At 44.0% G+C, this 17,318-nt stretch overlaps 3 protein-coding genes across 5 annotated transcripts in view; 2 read left to right on the top strand and 1 right to left on the bottom strand.

Annotated features, from left to right (window-relative positions):
• Positions 1-5,441, top strand: part of LOC143371803 (uncharacterized) — a 61,848-nt gene extending 56,407 nt beyond the window's left edge. Inside the window, exon 5 of the mRNA XM_076817426.1 lies at positions 3,805-5,441. Within this exon, the coding sequence (XP_076673541.1) occupies positions 3,805-4,948 (1,144 nt within the window). The 3' untranslated portion in view covers positions 4,949-5,441. The remainder of the gene's footprint in view (positions 1-3,804) is intronic.
• LOC143371211 (uncharacterized) lies at positions 5,360-10,988 on the top strand. Its single transcript, XM_076816164.1, has 6 exons — positions 5,360-5,382; positions 5,880-6,623; positions 6,673-6,858; positions 7,121-7,207; positions 7,446-7,844; positions 8,251-10,988. The coding sequence occupies exons 1-6, from the start codon at positions 5,360-5,362 to the stop codon at positions 8,765-8,767; spliced, it is 1,956 nt and encodes a 651-aa protein (XP_076672279.1). The 3' UTR covers positions 8,768-10,988.
• Positions 10,989-11,108: 120 nt separating this feature from the next.
• LOC143371809 (F-box only protein 39) lies at positions 11,109-17,216 on the bottom strand. Of its 3 annotated transcripts, none has more exons than XM_076817439.1 (7): positions 16,598-17,216; positions 15,915-16,147; positions 14,974-15,138; positions 13,637-13,713; positions 12,941-13,099; positions 11,526-11,690; positions 11,109-11,461 (listed from the first exon to the last, which is right to left on the bottom strand). In XM_076817439.1, the coding sequence occupies exons 1-7, from the start codon at positions 16,787-16,789 to the stop codon at positions 11,310-11,312; spliced, it is 1,143 nt and encodes a 380-aa protein (XP_076673554.1). In that variant the 5' UTR covers positions 16,790-17,216; the 3' UTR covers positions 11,109-11,309. The 3 variants fall into 3 exon arrangements, with proteins under 3 accessions (XP_076673554.1, XP_076673553.1, XP_076673555.1); XM_076817438.1 differs by having other exon boundaries at positions 13,637-13,863; positions 16,598-16,789; XM_076817440.1 differs by lacking the exon at positions 14,974-15,138 and having other exon boundaries at positions 13,637-13,863; positions 16,598-17,212.
• Between the last annotated feature and the right edge of the window lie 102 nt (positions 17,217-17,318).

The following is a 17,318-nucleotide window of genomic DNA, read 5'->3' as shown; positions in this document are numbered from 1 at the left end:
ATTTGCAGGCTGCAACGGTTACGGATTATTTAAATCGTCGAGAAGGTAGGAGAAACACATACATTTAAAGCACCACGAAAAGATTACAATTCTTCAGACATATCCTAACACGTTTCCACCGAGGCAACATTTAGACCCGACTACTGTGCAATTCCCAAATAATCCAGGTGGTCCGAAGTTGAATGCTCGCACGAAGCATCGCGTTAATTTGCGATCTAACTGATAAGACTTGCCCCGTTGACGTCCACAGCCAGATCGTAACGCGAGCCGTTAATTTTCTGTTTTAGGATTCTGGATCCCCTCAGCGAGGAGTACAAGCCCGGCTCGTGTTTGAGTTCGGCCGCCGAGTACGCGGACTGGGTGGACAAAGAGAGCTTCGAGGTCGCGAGCGAGGGGCAGAACAATGCCGAAAATAGGGCGAGATTATCAGACACGGCGGATCCTGATCGGCAGCCGAAGAAAAGAACGCTAACGACCCGTTTGGAGTGCGACCATTGTCGTCGCAGGTTCTTGAACAAGGCCAATCTCGCGGAGCACTTGAAGAAGCACAGGCACAAGTGCGCGGACTGCCCGAGGACGTTCAGGCTCCGTCGATACTTGGCCTCCCACGTCGACAAGATCCACCGGCGACAGGTGTACGACTGCAGCGTGTGCGAGTACAAGAGCAACAACAAGGGTACCCTGAAGAACCACTACATACGGCTGCACACCAACAGCTACAATTTCGCCTGCGACGTCTGCGGCAAGCAGTTCAAGATCAAAAAGGCCTTGAACCACCACGTGAAGCAGAACCACAGCGACGCGCCGCCGATCGTCTGCGACGTCTGCGGGCACTTCAGCAAGAACCTCCACGCGCTCAAGGCCCACATGAAGTACAGGCACTACAAGCCCGAGTTCATCTGCCGGATCTGTCGTAGGGGCATGACCACCAAGGAGAACCTGGAGCAACACCTCACGTGGCACGAGACTAGGGAGAAGGTGCTGTGCCCGACCTGCGGCAAGAGGTTCCGAGGTCGCGACCTCGATTCCCACATGAGAGTGCACACCGGGGTCAAGCCTTTCCCGTGCCCCGTCTGCGGAAAGTCGTTTAGGAGGCAGACAGCTCAGGAGCAACACGTTCTTATCCACACTGGCAAGAGACCGTACATCTGCGACATATGTGGGCAGGCGTTCGCCCAGAAACCGGGGCTGATTTGTCACAGGAAGCGTCATCCTGGACCACTTCCACCCCTACCTGTTGTGTCCATCAAGAACATCGTCACGGAGTTCACTAAGGAATACACTATGAAGAATGGGGTTATTAAGATTGAATGAAGGGATGCGCTTGATTTTCTCGGGGGTTGTTTTGGGTGCCTGGTCGAACATAAATGCAGGGAAGGCTGTGAGCGTTGGAACAGAGCATTTCGAAGGAATTTTTTTTTGAGGGGGAGGAGTATTATTTAGATTGGTAGGAGTTAACTTTGTAGTATTTTTGATGTTCAGCTATTTGGTGGTTGTTGGGAGCGTTGAAGTGGGTTTACTTGCTTCGTCGAAGCTTGATGTTAACGATGAACAGTGTTGTATGAAACTTGAAATTAGTCTTGCTTAGCAGAAGGCAATGCATTTCAGAGACGATTGATATTCTCTGCGCGAAGGACTTCACTCGCCAGCGAGATAACTAACTTTTGTACGAAGTAATTATTACATCCAACGCGATATTATTACGAAATATTGTCCACGCCGAGCGAAGCGTGGTCTGTAAATTTATATGGAATTTTTAAAAGTATTTTATACTTTCCTTTCACTGCGAGTATCGGGGAAAGTGATAGACGCCACTAACGAGTGTGGGAATATTTAACGATGTTTCAAAAGTGTGAATAACATTGAATATCAGTTGCCATCGTCTTCTATCGATGCCACGGATAAAAACATTTGAAATATTTACAAATATTGTTTGTACTTTTTACTGTATAATGAATCTTTTTAAATAAAACTGTAATTACCAATAATGCGCAACTTACAACTCGATATAAGTATTTCAGACAAAAACCAAACCATTTCTGTTCCTATAAAAATGTTCCACCACGGCAGTAGTATAAAGGAAAAAGTAAGTAGCCCGAGAAAACAACGGTAGCAATTTTTCAAATACTAATACTCTGTTTTAGTTCGCCACTGCTGGATCCCCTGCGTGACACGGAAGCCCCTGCCGAGCCTTGGAAGATCAGACTACCCCCGTACCCCCTGACGAAGGAAGGAAGATTGCCGAAAAGCTGCGTAAGGGTTGTAGTAAGACCAAAGCGTCGGAGAGACCCGAAACCGAAAAAGTATCCAGAGCCTCGGCTGGAATGCGACCACTGTGGCAAAAAGTTCCATCGAAAGCCGGCCTTGGTGTCCCACATACTGCAACACAGGCACCCCTGCGACTCTTGCGATCAGAGCTTCAAAACAAGAAAAGATCTGAAGCTGCACTACCAGCAGAACCACGGGCCATTCCTCTATCCCTGTGACTTGTGCGATCACAAGAACAAGCATCTCTCGGGCTTGAAGGATCACATAATTCGTAAGCACACTGGCAGCTACATCTACCCCTGCGAGATCTGCGGAAAGCAGTTCAAGCTGAGGAACGACCTGAAACAGCACAACAACCAGATGCACAATAATCAACCACCCGTGATCTGCGCTGTCTGCGGCCATCCCAACAAGAGCGTGACCGCCCTCAAGGCCCACATGAGGAACAAGCACACCGAGCCGAAATTCACCTGCATGATCTGCAAGAAGGGCATAACCACCCATAGGAACTTGGAGCAGCACTTGAAGTGGCACGAGAGCAGCGAGAAGACGCTCTGCCCCACCTGTGGCAAAACGTTTCGGAGGCGGGACATCAGCTCTCACACGCTGGTGCACACTGGGGCGAAGCCTTATCCTTGCCCTGTATGCGGAAAGATGTTCAGAAGGCAAACTGCTAAGGAGCAGCACGTTCTTATTCACACTGGGAAAAGACCGTATGTTTGCGACGTGTGTGGACAGGAGTTCACGCAGAAACCGGGACTGATTTGCCACAGGAAGCGACATCCTGGACCACTGCCACCCTTGCCTGCCGTGTCCATCAAGAACATCATCAATGATTTCGTTCGTGACTACATTATGAAGAATAAGAATGTTGGAATCCAATAAATTATTTCTCACCTTCTCCTTCGTGAGTAAATGAGATCTTTGATCGAGGACTGATGTAAGGAAATTGTATTAAGATTCTGGGGGGGGGGGGGAGAAGAATGTTTACTGGGTGTTTCTCGAACAGCAGGTTCGGCGATGGTTTCGTTCAGCGTGCCAAGACGCATTTAAGGAAAGTTTTTATTGAGCGGAGATGTAATCTAGACTGGTAGAAGTTAGCTGTACGGTGTTGTAAAATATTATCGAAATAGGGCACATCGCGATCTGGTATCTTATGTGAAGTTTGTTAAATGAGTTTCTATTACCAATTTATCTTTACTACTAATTTCGGGATGAGCGTTCACATCAGGCACGGGCGCGAGGATTTTGGTGAATATATTAAAATTTCTCAGTCATCAAATCTTTTCTCATATGTTCTCTGCATATATTGTTTGTACTTTGTACTGTATCATGAAATTCTTTAATAAAACACTGTTTCAATAAAACTAACATTCGGCATAAAACGTAACTTCTGAACGATGTGAGATAATATAGATAAGAATTCTAACCATGTCCTTATAAAAACGTTCTATCACGGTGGTAGTATAAAGGAAAAAGTAAGTACGCGAGGAAATCACCGATTACAATCTTACAAATAATGATAATCTGTTTTAGTTCCCCACCGTTGGATCCCCTGCGCGACACGACCGCCTCCGAAGAGCCATGGAAGATCAGAATACCTTCCTATACCCGGCCGAAGGAAAGGAGATTGCCAAAAAGCCGAGTGAAAGGTGCACCGGCGAGAAAGGACGAGAAAGGCGCGAAACCAAAGAACAAGATCGACCGCCGCCCGGAGTGCGACTATTGTGGCAAAAAGTTCTATGGAAAGTCGTTCCTGGTGTCGCACATGAGGCAGCACAAACACCCCTGCGAGACCTGCGGGCAGACCTTCAAGCTGAGGAAAGACTTGAAGCTCCACTACGAGCAGGTCCACGGGCCGCTGCTTTATCCCTGCGACATCTGCGAGTACAAGAGCAAGAACAAGTGGACGTTGAAGGATCACATCATCAGGAGGCACACCGGCAGCTACGTGTACACCTGCAAGATCTGCGAGAAGCAGTTCAAGATCAAGAACGACTTGAGGCAGCACACCAACCAGATGCACAACAATCAGCCGCCCATCATCTGCACCGTCTGCGGCCATCCGAACAAGAGCCTTCCCGCGTTGAAGTCGCACATGAGGTACAGACACTTCAGGCCGGAGCACGAGTGCGGCATATGCAAGCGCCGATTGATGACGCAGGACAGCCTCGAGCAGCATTTGCTCTGGCACGAGAGGCAGGAGAAGGTTGTCTGCCCCACCTGCGGCAAGATCTTCAGCCAGAGGAGAGACCTGAACCTCCACATCAGGATCCACGAAGGTATCAAGCCATTCACCTGTCCCATCTGTGGCAAATCATTCTCGAGGAGAACTGCCCAAGAACAGCACATACTGATACACACTGGCATGAGGCCTTACGCCTGCGATATCTGCGGGCAAGCTTTCGCTCAGAAACCTGGACTGATTTGCCATAGGAAGCGACACCCTGGACCCCTGCCACCGCTGCCCGTGATCTCCATCAAAAAGCTCATCAACGAATTCACCGAGGGCTTGGCGGACGCGTCCATGGAAAGGGACGAGTCTGCTAGCGAGTCGGGGGAGAAGGATGAATCTGTGCAGGCATCGAAGGAAAGGGATGAGTCTGTGCAGGGAGCGAAGGAGAAGGACGAAGCTGTCCAAGCTTCCAAAGAGGACGAAGTGAAGGAAGAACTGGAGTGAATGTGGGGGTCTTTCGGAGGACAATAATTACGCAGGGGTGAAAATGAGTGGGAGACTGTTACGTTGATTGCGACGGATGAGACCTTGGCAAAGGGACTTTTGCAAATTTTTATATCGTTAAGGGGGAGGCTTGGTTATTCGTTGGTCGTTTGATTGAATTTTATGACGCACGCGATGCAATTCCTAGATGTTTAACGAATTTTGTGCGCGTGGGTAGTTTCTGGGAGATTGAATTTCTGAACGTTTCTTATTCGCAATTATTTGGTTGAAATGATCGATTAGAGTAATTCCTCGCGAGCCAAATTCGACGACCGACGACAAGGGAGTACGTTGTCGTTTTGTATCTATTTTGTACAAACGTGCGCGAATGTTTCCAGTCGAAGGTGCGGTGAATGATGTCTGAAGCCAAAAATGATGGAGTGCATGGAGAAATTGTATTCATCTCGGGCGAAATAAAGGATTAATTTTTTTATACAAAACACTCGACGCCTGTTTAAGCATTGTCATCTTGAGTAAGAGCTGAGAACTTTATGCGTGTTTGATGATCAATGGTGAACAAGTGGGGGAAAGGGGGTCATCAGTTTTCTACTTTCATCCTCATTTTCCGCATCGAATACTAACGATGCGATAGTATTTGCATTCTAAATAAAGACGTGGTGCCACGTTCTTTATACCGATCAAACGATACAAAAGAAACTAATGCAGAACTCAGCGATACGTGCTAAATCATTGAAATTTCACCGCACGTGCCCTCGAATAGAACGAACGTAGGCACGTGACCGATTGTGAGTACGTATATTACCGAAAGAAACAACGCATTCCCACCGAAGTAAGGATATTTATTACAACCCAGTCATACATCGCAATAGTAACGCTACGTTTCCATGCTTCCCCCGCAATTACACGTACTTCATTAACGCGTCTGTTTCAGGTTGCGAAGGGCGAACTCGCGAGCGGTCCACGAGTGCGTGAAATGCGGGGCCTGCTTCTGTCACACGAGGAAGCTGGTGGAGCACCTGAAGAATCTGCACGACATCGACAGAGCGTTCAGCTGCGACGAGTGCGGCAAAACCTTTCGAAGCCCCATGAACATAGCCCGCCACAAACGGATTCACACGGACTTGAAGAGGTTCTCCTGCGACCTGTGCGACTATCGGTCCAACCAGAAGTCGAACCTCGAGATCCATCGCCGACGGCACACCAAGGACTACGCCTTCAGGTGCGAGGAATGCCAGAAAGGCTTCGTCTCCAGGGCGGAGTACCTGGTGCACGTGAACGTCCACACGAGGAAGCACATCTATCGGTGCGAGCACTGCGACAAGTCCTACCCTTACAAGAAGAACCTCACCACCCACCGGAAACGCCAGCACCCGAGCACTCTGCCCGCGGACCAGGCGAGGAACGCGAAGCTCAAGTACGCGTGCAAGGTGTGCCTGGAAGGTTTCGCGCAGAAGCTGCTCTTGGATAGGCACCTGAAGAAGCAGCACGGGCTGCACGACAAGGTGAAGCATTTGTGCGACATGTGCGGCGCGGTGTTGTCTTCCAAGCGGCGATTGATGGAACACAGGCGGGGCCACGCGTACGAGAAGACCGTCAAGTGCGAGTTGTGCGACAAGATGTTCGCTAGCAAAGAGTACCTCAGCGTTCATCGGCGCATACACACGGGCGAAAAGCCGTACGGTTGCTCGCAGTGCGACAGGAGGTTCACGCAAAGGACCGCTTTGATCTTGCACATTCGGTACCACACAGGGGAAAGGCCGTATCAATGCGACGACTGTGGCAAGGGCTTCATATCTGGCAGCTTCCTTCAGAAACATCGCAGGGTGCACGAGAAATCTTCGCTGGTCGGGGCTGGGCCGTGACGAGGAGGCTGGAAGCGATAAACGGGCGTGCTTGGAGCTTATAATTGTGTCAGGAATTTTCGTTTTTTTTTTTTTTTTAATAAAATAAGAACTGGGTGATGTTTATGTACGGAAGCTGGCATTTTATTGAGGGATGTACGCATAGCGGTTGATGGACGAAGTATACGCGCATTTACAAAAGTATCGATACTTTCTTTTTTTAGCAGGATGTTTCAAATGACCGGTACCATTTTCTGTCGTGATTTTCGGAAGCGTACATGGTGATTCGTGTAAATGAGTATCGTTGTCAATAAAGGTTCCCTCGTTACAGCCAGTGGGACAATGGTCACGAGGAGCTTGCCAGCTGCGACGATTTCAAGATCAAAAGCGAGGATATTCTTCTACAGACTGGGCAGAAGTGAGTTTCATAGAAAATCTTCTATATCGTTTAATTACTCTTCTGTTATTATGAGAAATGTAAAAATTGTAGTCTTCTCTGAGTTATATTACATTATACATTAATATCCAGTGTTCAAACGCTTAAAACAAAAGGGAATTCTATCGCTATTCGATAAAAAAGTGCAAGTGGCATCTGTCGACAGCAATCTCGGTAGGATAATCGTCAAAGCAATGCCGGTTCTTTTCTTCCTTTCCAGATTCGAGGGTAACGAGAAGGCCTGCGACCTCTGCCAAGAAAAGTTCCATTTCGTGACCAGATTAGTGGCGCATTTGAGGATCGTTCATGGTATTCACAGACCCTTCAAGTGTGACACCTGCGGCAAGACGTATCCTCAGCAGTTTATGCTGAACGCCCACGTGAAAAAGTCCCACACGCCGAAGACGATCCCTTGCAACCAGTGCAACTTCATGGGGGTGAATGCGACCGATGTGGAGAGGCATACCAAGCGACACCATCGCGAGGAGAAGTTCACCTGTGAGATTTGCAGCGAGAGCTTTGAGGACACGGACTCCCTGATGACACACACCACTATGCACAACTTCATGCAGTATCAACAATGCAACGCCTGCGGTAGCACCTTCAACGATGTGTACAGGTATAACTTACTTTCACTGGGAAATTGTCCCGTTAATTTTCACAGTGATTTCTTACAAATATTTAAAATACTTGTGAACATACTTTGGAAGTACTTTATACTTTCAATGCCATGATTTTGAAGTTTAAATACTATTCAAATACCTTTATCCATAATATATACTCTTTGCTCCTGAACCAGTGTCTCAGGTCATCTACCCGGGTAGTCAATAAATAAAGCCAGTCCTGCTATTAAGTTTTCAACATACTAAAGCTAAATCGAATTGCTTCCTCTGTCGATATACACTTGTCTAAACGGTACAAATTAGAAATCCGCGAAAGTCATCCAGGAACATGAACCAAAGCTTCTTTCACAACTCCTCCTCGGTGCAAAATTCTCCCCCTAAAGCATAAAAAATGTGATGCAGTTTGAAGGAGCACAATCGCTTGTACCACTACGACCCCGCGGCACTGATGCAAGAGAAGCTCGAGGAAGGGGACCAGCAGACTTCGGAGCACAAGTGCAACGTTTGTGGCAAAGTTTACAAGTACAAGTCCGTGCTGAAACAGCACAAAGTGAAGGCCCACGGCGACACCCCCAACTACGAGAGGCGCAGATACCTGTGCGCCCTTTGCGGCAAGGAGCTGAAGACAGCAAAGGGGTTGGAGATCCACAATCGTTCTCACACTGGCGAGAAACCGTACACCTGCGAGGTCTGCGGCAAGTGTTTCGCCTGCGAGACCCTGCTCAGGACTCACAACGTCACTCACACTGGAGAGCGAAAGTATTCGTGCGACCAGTGCGGCAAAGCCTTCACCCAGAGGTCCACCCTGGTGGTGCACAAACGCTATCACACGGGCGAAAGGCCGTACGTATGTCCCCGTTGCGGAAAAGGCTTCGTAACGAGGACCGTTTTGAACACCCATATGAAATCCTGTCGCTGAGGGTGAGGGGACTCTGGATAGCTGAAAGCAGAGCACATACCTTAGGCGAGAGGACTTCCAGAGGCAGGAAGGGGATGCTTGATGCGGACTGACCGTCAAGGTACTGTGAAAGAGGTACAGTGGTGTCACTTTGGGGATGAATTCGGTTCACGAAAATGGCGAAGATATTTTTCAATCATTTCCTGGGGGAATATTACTGCGTCTAGTAATAACCCCCATTTGTAGAATTAGGCTATTTGTTACCATATTTTTTATTTAGTGGTTGTTATCTATAAATTAACTATTTACAGGTACCTAACAAAATACGCGCTTCGCTTCGGGCCTAAGAGATATTAAGGACTGTATGGTAACACAGTTTACCCCTTTTCACCCCCTTAGGGGTTGATTAGGGCAAAATCCTGAAATTGATTTTTAGGGATTTGTGTGGGTAACCTTTGTATGCAGAAACCGAGTTGATAGCTAATCGGGCTTAAGATTGTCTTGAGCGCAATTCTTTATCTATTCTTCTATCTATTCAATTTGTTATATTATTACTTTCTGGATAGATTGAAAGTTTCTAACACTTGCTACGAAATCGAGAAAGAAATTTGGACGGCACGAAAGTGGTTGAAAGGCGGAGGCGAAGTTGGATAAAATGGGGTTTTATATGAATATTTTGTAAGGTTTTTGTAAATTGAATTCATCTCTCGAAGTCGTACATATACTTTACAGTTGGTTTACACTGTGGCGTATTAACGATGGTAGTCCTTGAGGTACTTCTGCAAAATCATTTGTGGAATCAGGGTACCCCTCGTGGATATATTTGCAGTCTACCCGAGGAGGATTGACCACTGAAGCGTCGATATCGACCGTTTAAAAAATGGCAGCTTTTATTGTAATTTCTATTAAGAGAAGGTCGAGCTGTTTCCTTAAATATAATTTATGTTCTCTCGCGTGACATAGAAAGAGTAACATTGCGAGTGATATGTGTGATAAGAAAGACTATTTACAAGATAACTTAAATGTTGTAACTCCTCCGACGCGACATCGGTGCGGTACCATTTTTCCACGAGTTTTTGCGTAACATCGGTTTCATTGAAAAACAAATATTTTTGTAAACACGTAAGACAAGTGGCATAAGGTATAAATTATTAAATTACCATTGATCTTTTTGGTGTCCACGCCAAACTGATGTTTAAGTATTTTTGCAACATTATATAAAAAATTGTCCCCTTTGTCGATTTCGAAATGGCTGTATTTAATAGTAAATCAAGTCACGAACAAATTAATGTTATTCATTAAGTGTACTGAACTTCAATTCTTAATCACTCAGCTCTCTATGCAGTTATTTATATCTGTGAAGAAAAAGAATAAGTGGTCTGTATAAGGGGCAAATGGAATTCGCTTGCAAATGAGGACATTTACCTTGACACAATTTTTTAATAACGAACGTATCTTTATTACATTCACGTGCTTATAAGTGGGACGTTATCAACTGCATCGTCGTGACGGAGGGAGCTCGTCTTTCTTATTATTTTTTATCAGAACGTCCTCGTTTCTGGAACAGTAGGTTTTAAGCTTGCGGAGCGCTACAGTTGCTGCAACTTCTGCGATTATAAGGCCGTCCTTGATACTAGTATTCGCATACAACAAATCGTTGTAAATTTAGTTACACGCAGAAGTGTGCCGCTGGTACTGCGTAAATCCTACACGTGGATAGTATTCTTAGTGTTCTACCAGATGCAACTTTAATGGTGATCTTAGAGAAATACACACTTCTCCTTCGACCCCCTGGCGTATAAAAAAAATTTCAATGGATATTAAAGAAATCCGTGTAAACGTGGAGTTTTATTATCGATTAATCAGACAGATGTTTTCGTACGCGATATTTATAGCGTAATGTGATAAATAGAGCACTAGCTTACAATTAGATTTATACTTTTTTATACGCGATTTTTTATACCTTTTTATATACAAAATGTTTACAACTAAAGAATCTTCAAAGACTATCACAGCGCGATCAACAAGAATCATTTTTACTATACCCTGCCACTCAAAATGCAGGGATAGCACGCATCGAGATTAGTTTCTAGATTACTCAATCTAGCTGGCTATTTTTATAAATCGTTTCTGCGAAGATTCTTTTTTATAACGACGTATTTATTAATAGGAAAAGCCTATCGCTGCTCCGTCGTGACTGTGAACGATTTCTCATCGAATAAAACACAGGACAAATCCTCGATACTGTGAATTTATTGCGCACTACTAATACTGTTTATATCTTGCCATTATAGAGACATTTGCCTCGCGTCCTCGGTTCATAAACCCATCATAGACGAAAAATAAGCAGATTTCTACGAGCTGAGGAAAATACACTTTATATCGCATAAAAATCATTAACAAATTATAAATATTCGAAAGTGTAAAAATAAATGTGTACAATAGAAAGGGAGAGCAGTGGCGCCAAGATGTAGAGGATATTGCTGTATTTTTTCCGTCGTAATGTCGAAGAGGGGTGAAGCGGGGCAGGTGCCGGTGGACAGCCCGGAGCGTCGTCAACATTTTAATAGAACACCAAGACTGAGGCGGGGTCCTCGATACGGAAATCCACTCCTTGCTGCATCATCTTGTGGTCGTAATGGTAATTAATGTCGTTCAATAGCGCCCGATTCCGGGCGTTGACGTTGCGAGGCTTCACGTGGATCGTGCGAAAACCTGTTGCAAATTTCACGGTTTAAAGCGATTCTGTCGAAGACGGAGCATGTGTTTTGCGGCTTACGAGTCTTGCTTTCGGCCTGCAGTTGACAGATGTCACGCAAAGTGTCGAGGTTCCTTATTATGCCATCGTACTGTAATCTCGTTAAGTGTTTGCAACGTACGAGCATAGAGACGAGCAAATCGTCGAGTAATTCACGATTGTTTCGAAGTTGTAGCATCACTTCCGCTGTAACGGCGAATGGTACATGTATCTTAAGTGGTGGGCGATAGTCTAAGCTTCAAACACTACTCAGAAATTATAATTATACATGATTTGAAATTGAAGTGTCCTCTCAGACATTCTGTCTTAATTTAATTAAATTACATCTGTTAACCCGCTGTATTAAAAAATTCCTTCGGACATTTCCAATTTCATCTTATACACGTTTCAGAGTGAATCTCTGAGTACGTTTGTGAATCAGTACTTGCGATATAAAACGCAGATAATATGTATTAGCACAAAGTCGCATGGCGTTGTAGAGGGCTAATTAAATTATGTAAAGCGAAGTAGTTAAAGGAAAGAGTGGTATTGGGTTGAGTCATAAATCACTTGCACCGCAGGTAGCGAGTATTTACCTTTTTCGCGATACCCCCAATGGCATGCCGCGGTTAACGACCCTTGCTTGCCATTACTAGACGAAGAACGTCTCATTTTCGAGTCGACAGTCGGAGGGTGAACATCGCGTTAAGTGAGTGCGGCTTTAGGCGACCAAACAGAATGCTTACAAGCGCGGCGGTCTCGTGATTCATAGGAAGGAATAGTGTTATAGCAGTGATTTAGCGCGTGCAGTGCATAGATAATGATTTGCATTAAATCGAACAGTGCAGGAATTTGATTGCATAATTTTATTATGGAAATGTAACGTCGGTACGCGCTGACTTCGACGTGTGATACTTTGTAAAACATTAATGAATCAAAGCTTGTGGTAATCAGGTCGTAGAATTAGGGGAAAAGGGTATCAGTTGATTGTGTGGTATTATGGGGAAAACCCCACGTCCTTGGAAACAAGAAATACATCAGATTGGCAGATAGGGGGGCAGAAGAAAATTTTAAAACTTGTTTCGCTTTATTTTCCATACTCTTTGCATATCGTGTGCTCTTATCTTTTCCACGTGTATTGAATGAGAATGGTCTCAATAGCAAAAACCATAGGAAAGTTGAACAAAAATATTTACATCGAAGTAGCGATCAATAAAGAAGTACTAATATTGATTATTGAACGATGAACATATATTATATTAATATATGCTGTGACGCATTGCTTATCAAAGTAATTAAAAAAAAAGACAAGTCATTCATGACTCAACCTAATGGAATATGAAACTTTTTAAGTTGCACCGCGGTAGTTAACGCCTTATAAAGCATAGCGTGCGAAGCTTATTAAGGAAAATTTCAAGATAAGTGAGATGAATTACATAGCCAAGAATTAACAATACCTAACGTGTTGGTGTAATGGGTAATAAGCAGCCCGACGGTGCTTCTGAAGTTACGAGATCTGCTCTGGTCCCACACATGGCCACTGAACATTTGAAACCTCGCCAATGGCATACTGGGCAACAGTAAGTAGCACATGTCTTCGTAATGGGAGATGTTCACTGAAAATCAAACTTAAAAGGCTAAATGGTGTGCAGAATCGTACTCGATCTCAGTGTATAGGGTGATAGTTCTCGTATCTACCAATGTGGATGTTCCCAAAATCTAAGAGTGTAATTCTATTACTTTCTGTGGAGAAGAAAGATGGAATACAAAGTTTTCTCCAAGCTTCAGACTTTTGTGACAAATCTCTTACAAATTTACAATCGTTGATCTTTAATTAATGTTTAACGCATAATTGTATTTAACCCAGGGAAATTGTGAGATCGTTATTGGAAGGTCTTTAATTTTTCAATTAGAAAGATACTAAAACCACCTCAAAATGTTCTTAACAATTTCAACTACTCTCAGTCTCTTTCAGTTTATATTATCTTTCATTAAATCCAACTCTTTAGTGTTTCAATCCCTGGACAAATTACACAATCGATAATTTTATAATATAACGTTGTATATGTTTCAATTCTTCCTGCCACTTCAGGGATGTTGCGTGTGACGGAATATAAATGATCGCTTTTACGTTACTCTTTATTATATTGTACCTATAGTGTAGGACACCGTGAGCTCAGGACAGACCAGGACTAAATTGTGCCAGGCAGTGTCCGCGATCGTATGCTGCCTGGAATCAGATTCTCGTACAGTTATGTGCAAAGTTCTCAGCACCCTCGGAGCCGCGTTCGTCAATGCGTTAAGGGTCTGGTCCGATAAGGACGGATAATCCAGTCGAAGGATGGTTAACACGCGAAAACGACCCAGCAAACGCAGATATCTGAAAATTGATTTCACGATACGTCAAACTTTAATGGCTCTAATACATCATATGTACTTTCATTTCATCCAATGAATAATTTCAAGTATATGAATCGTTTCAAACACTATTTTATTTCTCTTCAAATACGATGAATTCTAAAATCAAAGAAATACGCACTTTCTCATTTGCGTTTAATCTGAAATTTAACAGCCCTCCAAAGACATATTTATTTACTTTTTCGCATACAGAGGGTGGCCAAATTATTATACTCCAAATATTTTCGTCAATTTTTGGGATCATTTTAAAGTGGATTTAATACGATTAAAAAAATATCTTAAACTGGCAACTAAAGGTTCCGAGAGGAGATTTTCTTAGCTTTCCAAAACACTCATGAAAAATTGCTTTGATCGCAAATAACTCGGTCAATAAAAATCATACAATAAAACCAAGAAAACGAAATTAAAAAGAAATGTTTGCTCTATAAGAGCTGTCCGTTGGATTTACCGGAAAACAATTTTTTTAGCCCGTGCATACGTTCAAGCTAGGCAAAAAATTCTGAAACTTCTTTCCTGCGCTTCGTCTTTATAAAACTAAGAAAAACTAGAAACTTCGAAGCGTTGAAATGCGTTTTTTAAATATTTTTTGCGACCATTTTTCGCAGAGCTTAAACTTAAAAAATCTCAAACCTTTTTGTTTGAGTATAATAATTTGGCCACCCACTGTTAACAAAACGACTATCACTCTCAAACACTGTCCTTCTTTCTCACGTGATTTGTAACATCAATAATAATTTCTTCACTTTACGATCTTCATTCGCTTTAAGTTCGTGAAAGTGAAACTTATCATTTTCTTAGGGGTTGTTCCACCTCTTAAATTCGAAATTAAACGCAAATAAGGGAATTTAGTATTTCTTAGAGTTTAGTGTTCCACAAAAGACTTGAATAACAGACTCGTTCCTAGGAGTTTGGAGTGGCACCCCTTCTAGGAGGAATTATTGATACGGCAGGCCGCTCGCTGCATTCTCTCGTCATTAGTTTACCAATACGAATTTCTCGGAATACGTGAGCCTTCGCCGTGGTAGCTTGCGTATTCCGTCTCTGCGGAATTAATGGAAATTATTTCCCGTACCTCGGATTACTGTGAGGAGCTTGCCATTCCCGGAATGCACCGCGAAGATCTAAATAAGCCAAGTGCTCGCTACAACCCCTGAAAGCGCTCGTTAAAAGCCGCAACACGTCGCTCACACCAAGATTCGCGTTCAGCAGACTCAACGTTTCTAAGTTGCGCTGACAGCTATGCAAACGTATCGGTAGTACAAACTGATTAGAAAGTGAAAGCATTGGAGTTACATAGCACTTGAAACAGATCACTGGAATAATCTCTTATGCTCAGAGGCAAGGCGAAATGCTTCGAGTAAAAGTGGAAAGAAAGAAAGAAATTATTTGTTTGAATAAAATATCCTATATACTTTTATGGATATTTCACATTGCTTGCCAAGAAGATTTTACTGATTTCTAATACAACGAGCTTTAAGATCCCCGTATCAGTTTTCAAAAAAGGTATTGGAAATAGTGGCTGATGAATTTTGCATTCGGGTAAATCTGAGAAAATTTTATGGTAAATTTTAGGAAGTACATCTTGGAGCAGCGCACGAATTAATTCAAAAAATCAAGTGCTAATACATCGAATAGCAGCGAAATCGAAAGATTTTGAGTGGTATCTTAAATTTGAAATGAAATCATAGTACATAGATGAGAAGATTGTAGTCTTTTACTTGAAAAATGACCACCATGCTATTTCAACTTTTTTAAATGTTGCAAGGCATTTCTTTCCCTTATCTCTGATGACAAGAGGGATATCCGAATGGCCTGTTCCGAGTGCATTATTTTTTTTATAGATTGTCTATTCTACACCTTGTCTAGGCCTGTCTCGTGTTTGTATTAATTATGCGAAGTATTATTGCACGAAGCCTAATTAATATTCTAATGTAGTCCGCACGTGACTGCATTATGTGCCAGGCACAGGCTTCGTCGAGGCATCTTTATGAATACTTAAGGTGCTTGAATTACCCCAGAAAATTTGCAAGGGCATAGAGCATTTTGCCTCTGCTCCCCCATTTGCAACTGAAGATCCAGTCGGTGAGTATTAATCTCTTCAATTGGACATTCTTGGCTCGTACAACCGTAAGAAAATCGGCGCCTGCCTCGGCTTGAATATTCCGAGCGATTCGTGCCTCTCTCGGCAAAATGTACGGCCGTGACCAGGCGAGCTCCAGGCTGCGCATATGCTGTCCATATTTTGCCTAGACGAACGACCACTGAGCCTTTAAACGCGCTTGCAAACCTACGAACTGATGTCAGAGTGAGGTGTACAGATAAACGAAAAAATCACGATACTATTTCTCGAGGAGCTGTGAAGTCTGAGAAACGTTTAAAGAATTTTATCCGAAAGCAAGGGAGCGCCAAAAATGCCCACCGAATTAATTTCAAACGGGCAACGGGCGATCTTTCTATTTAAATAACTAGAACTACTTTTCGCATAATCAAATATCAATTCTGCGTCTGTATAGCTCTATCTCAGTTAGACCCGGAATCTTTACTCGTTCCAAGTGAAAAGAACTTTTCGCTGCTCAGAGCGAAAGCTAGCCTGGAAGAGTTCCGTGTACGTCGTTCAATCTTAGTACCGCGGTACATCTTCGCAATTGACCAACAAAGGGACAGTTAAGATTTTTGTTGTTGCAAATGTTGCGTACGGCTAGTTCACCGGCCAGAGGGAAGTCACCGCGCAGATCACGGTCGATGAGAACTGTGACTGAACGCCAAAGAACTGGCGACGATAGTGCGCGGTTCCATGACTGACAAACTTGTGCAACGTTGGCACGGTCCCCGCGACCGAGGTGACTAAATATCTGCGTCAGTATCAGCTCCGGCAGCTGATCCCACATCTCCCAGTGTCAGCTTGGCCCGTCTTCATCTCTACGTGGATGAGGCAGCTGTCGCAACCTCGGTCAGGCTCTCTTGTCGGGCTCCTCGATGTCGACGCCGATCGTCATTGAAAACACGCGAAACAATCGCGAGAAATTCACGGCCGATCAGACCCGTGAATTGCCTCCAATTTACGTGGAACTCGATTATCCACTTTCGACCATAAGGGCGTGTTCAGATCAGACGCTGCGCCGTAGCTCGCGAGAGCTGGTATTTCGGGCGTCGTCGCAGCTTTTCTAAACTCTCTAAAGTCAGCAGAGTCTCCTCGCTGCGTTTCTATAATTGCAATTATTGGCAGCTGTTTGGGCTGCCGCGAGCATTCTTGTAGGTTCCGCATTACGATACTAAAACAGTGAAGAAATTGTTTATTAATCAAACTTATGGCTCATCGTATCGTAATAGTAATTTGCTTCGGTAGAACGGAAGAAGAAATAAAAGCAGCGCCAAAAATAGAACAAAGTTTTGAATTTCTTCAAGCGCGATATTTAT

The sequence above is a fragment of the Andrena cerasifolii genome, chromosome 7 (assembly GCF_050908995.1).
Source record: "Andrena cerasifolii isolate SP2316 chromosome 7, iyAndCera1_principal, whole genome shotgun sequence".
Lineage (NCBI taxonomy): Eukaryota > Metazoa > Arthropoda > Insecta > Hymenoptera > Andrenidae > Andrena > Andrena cerasifolii.
This window is presented reverse-complemented; position numbering and strand designations above follow the sequence as displayed.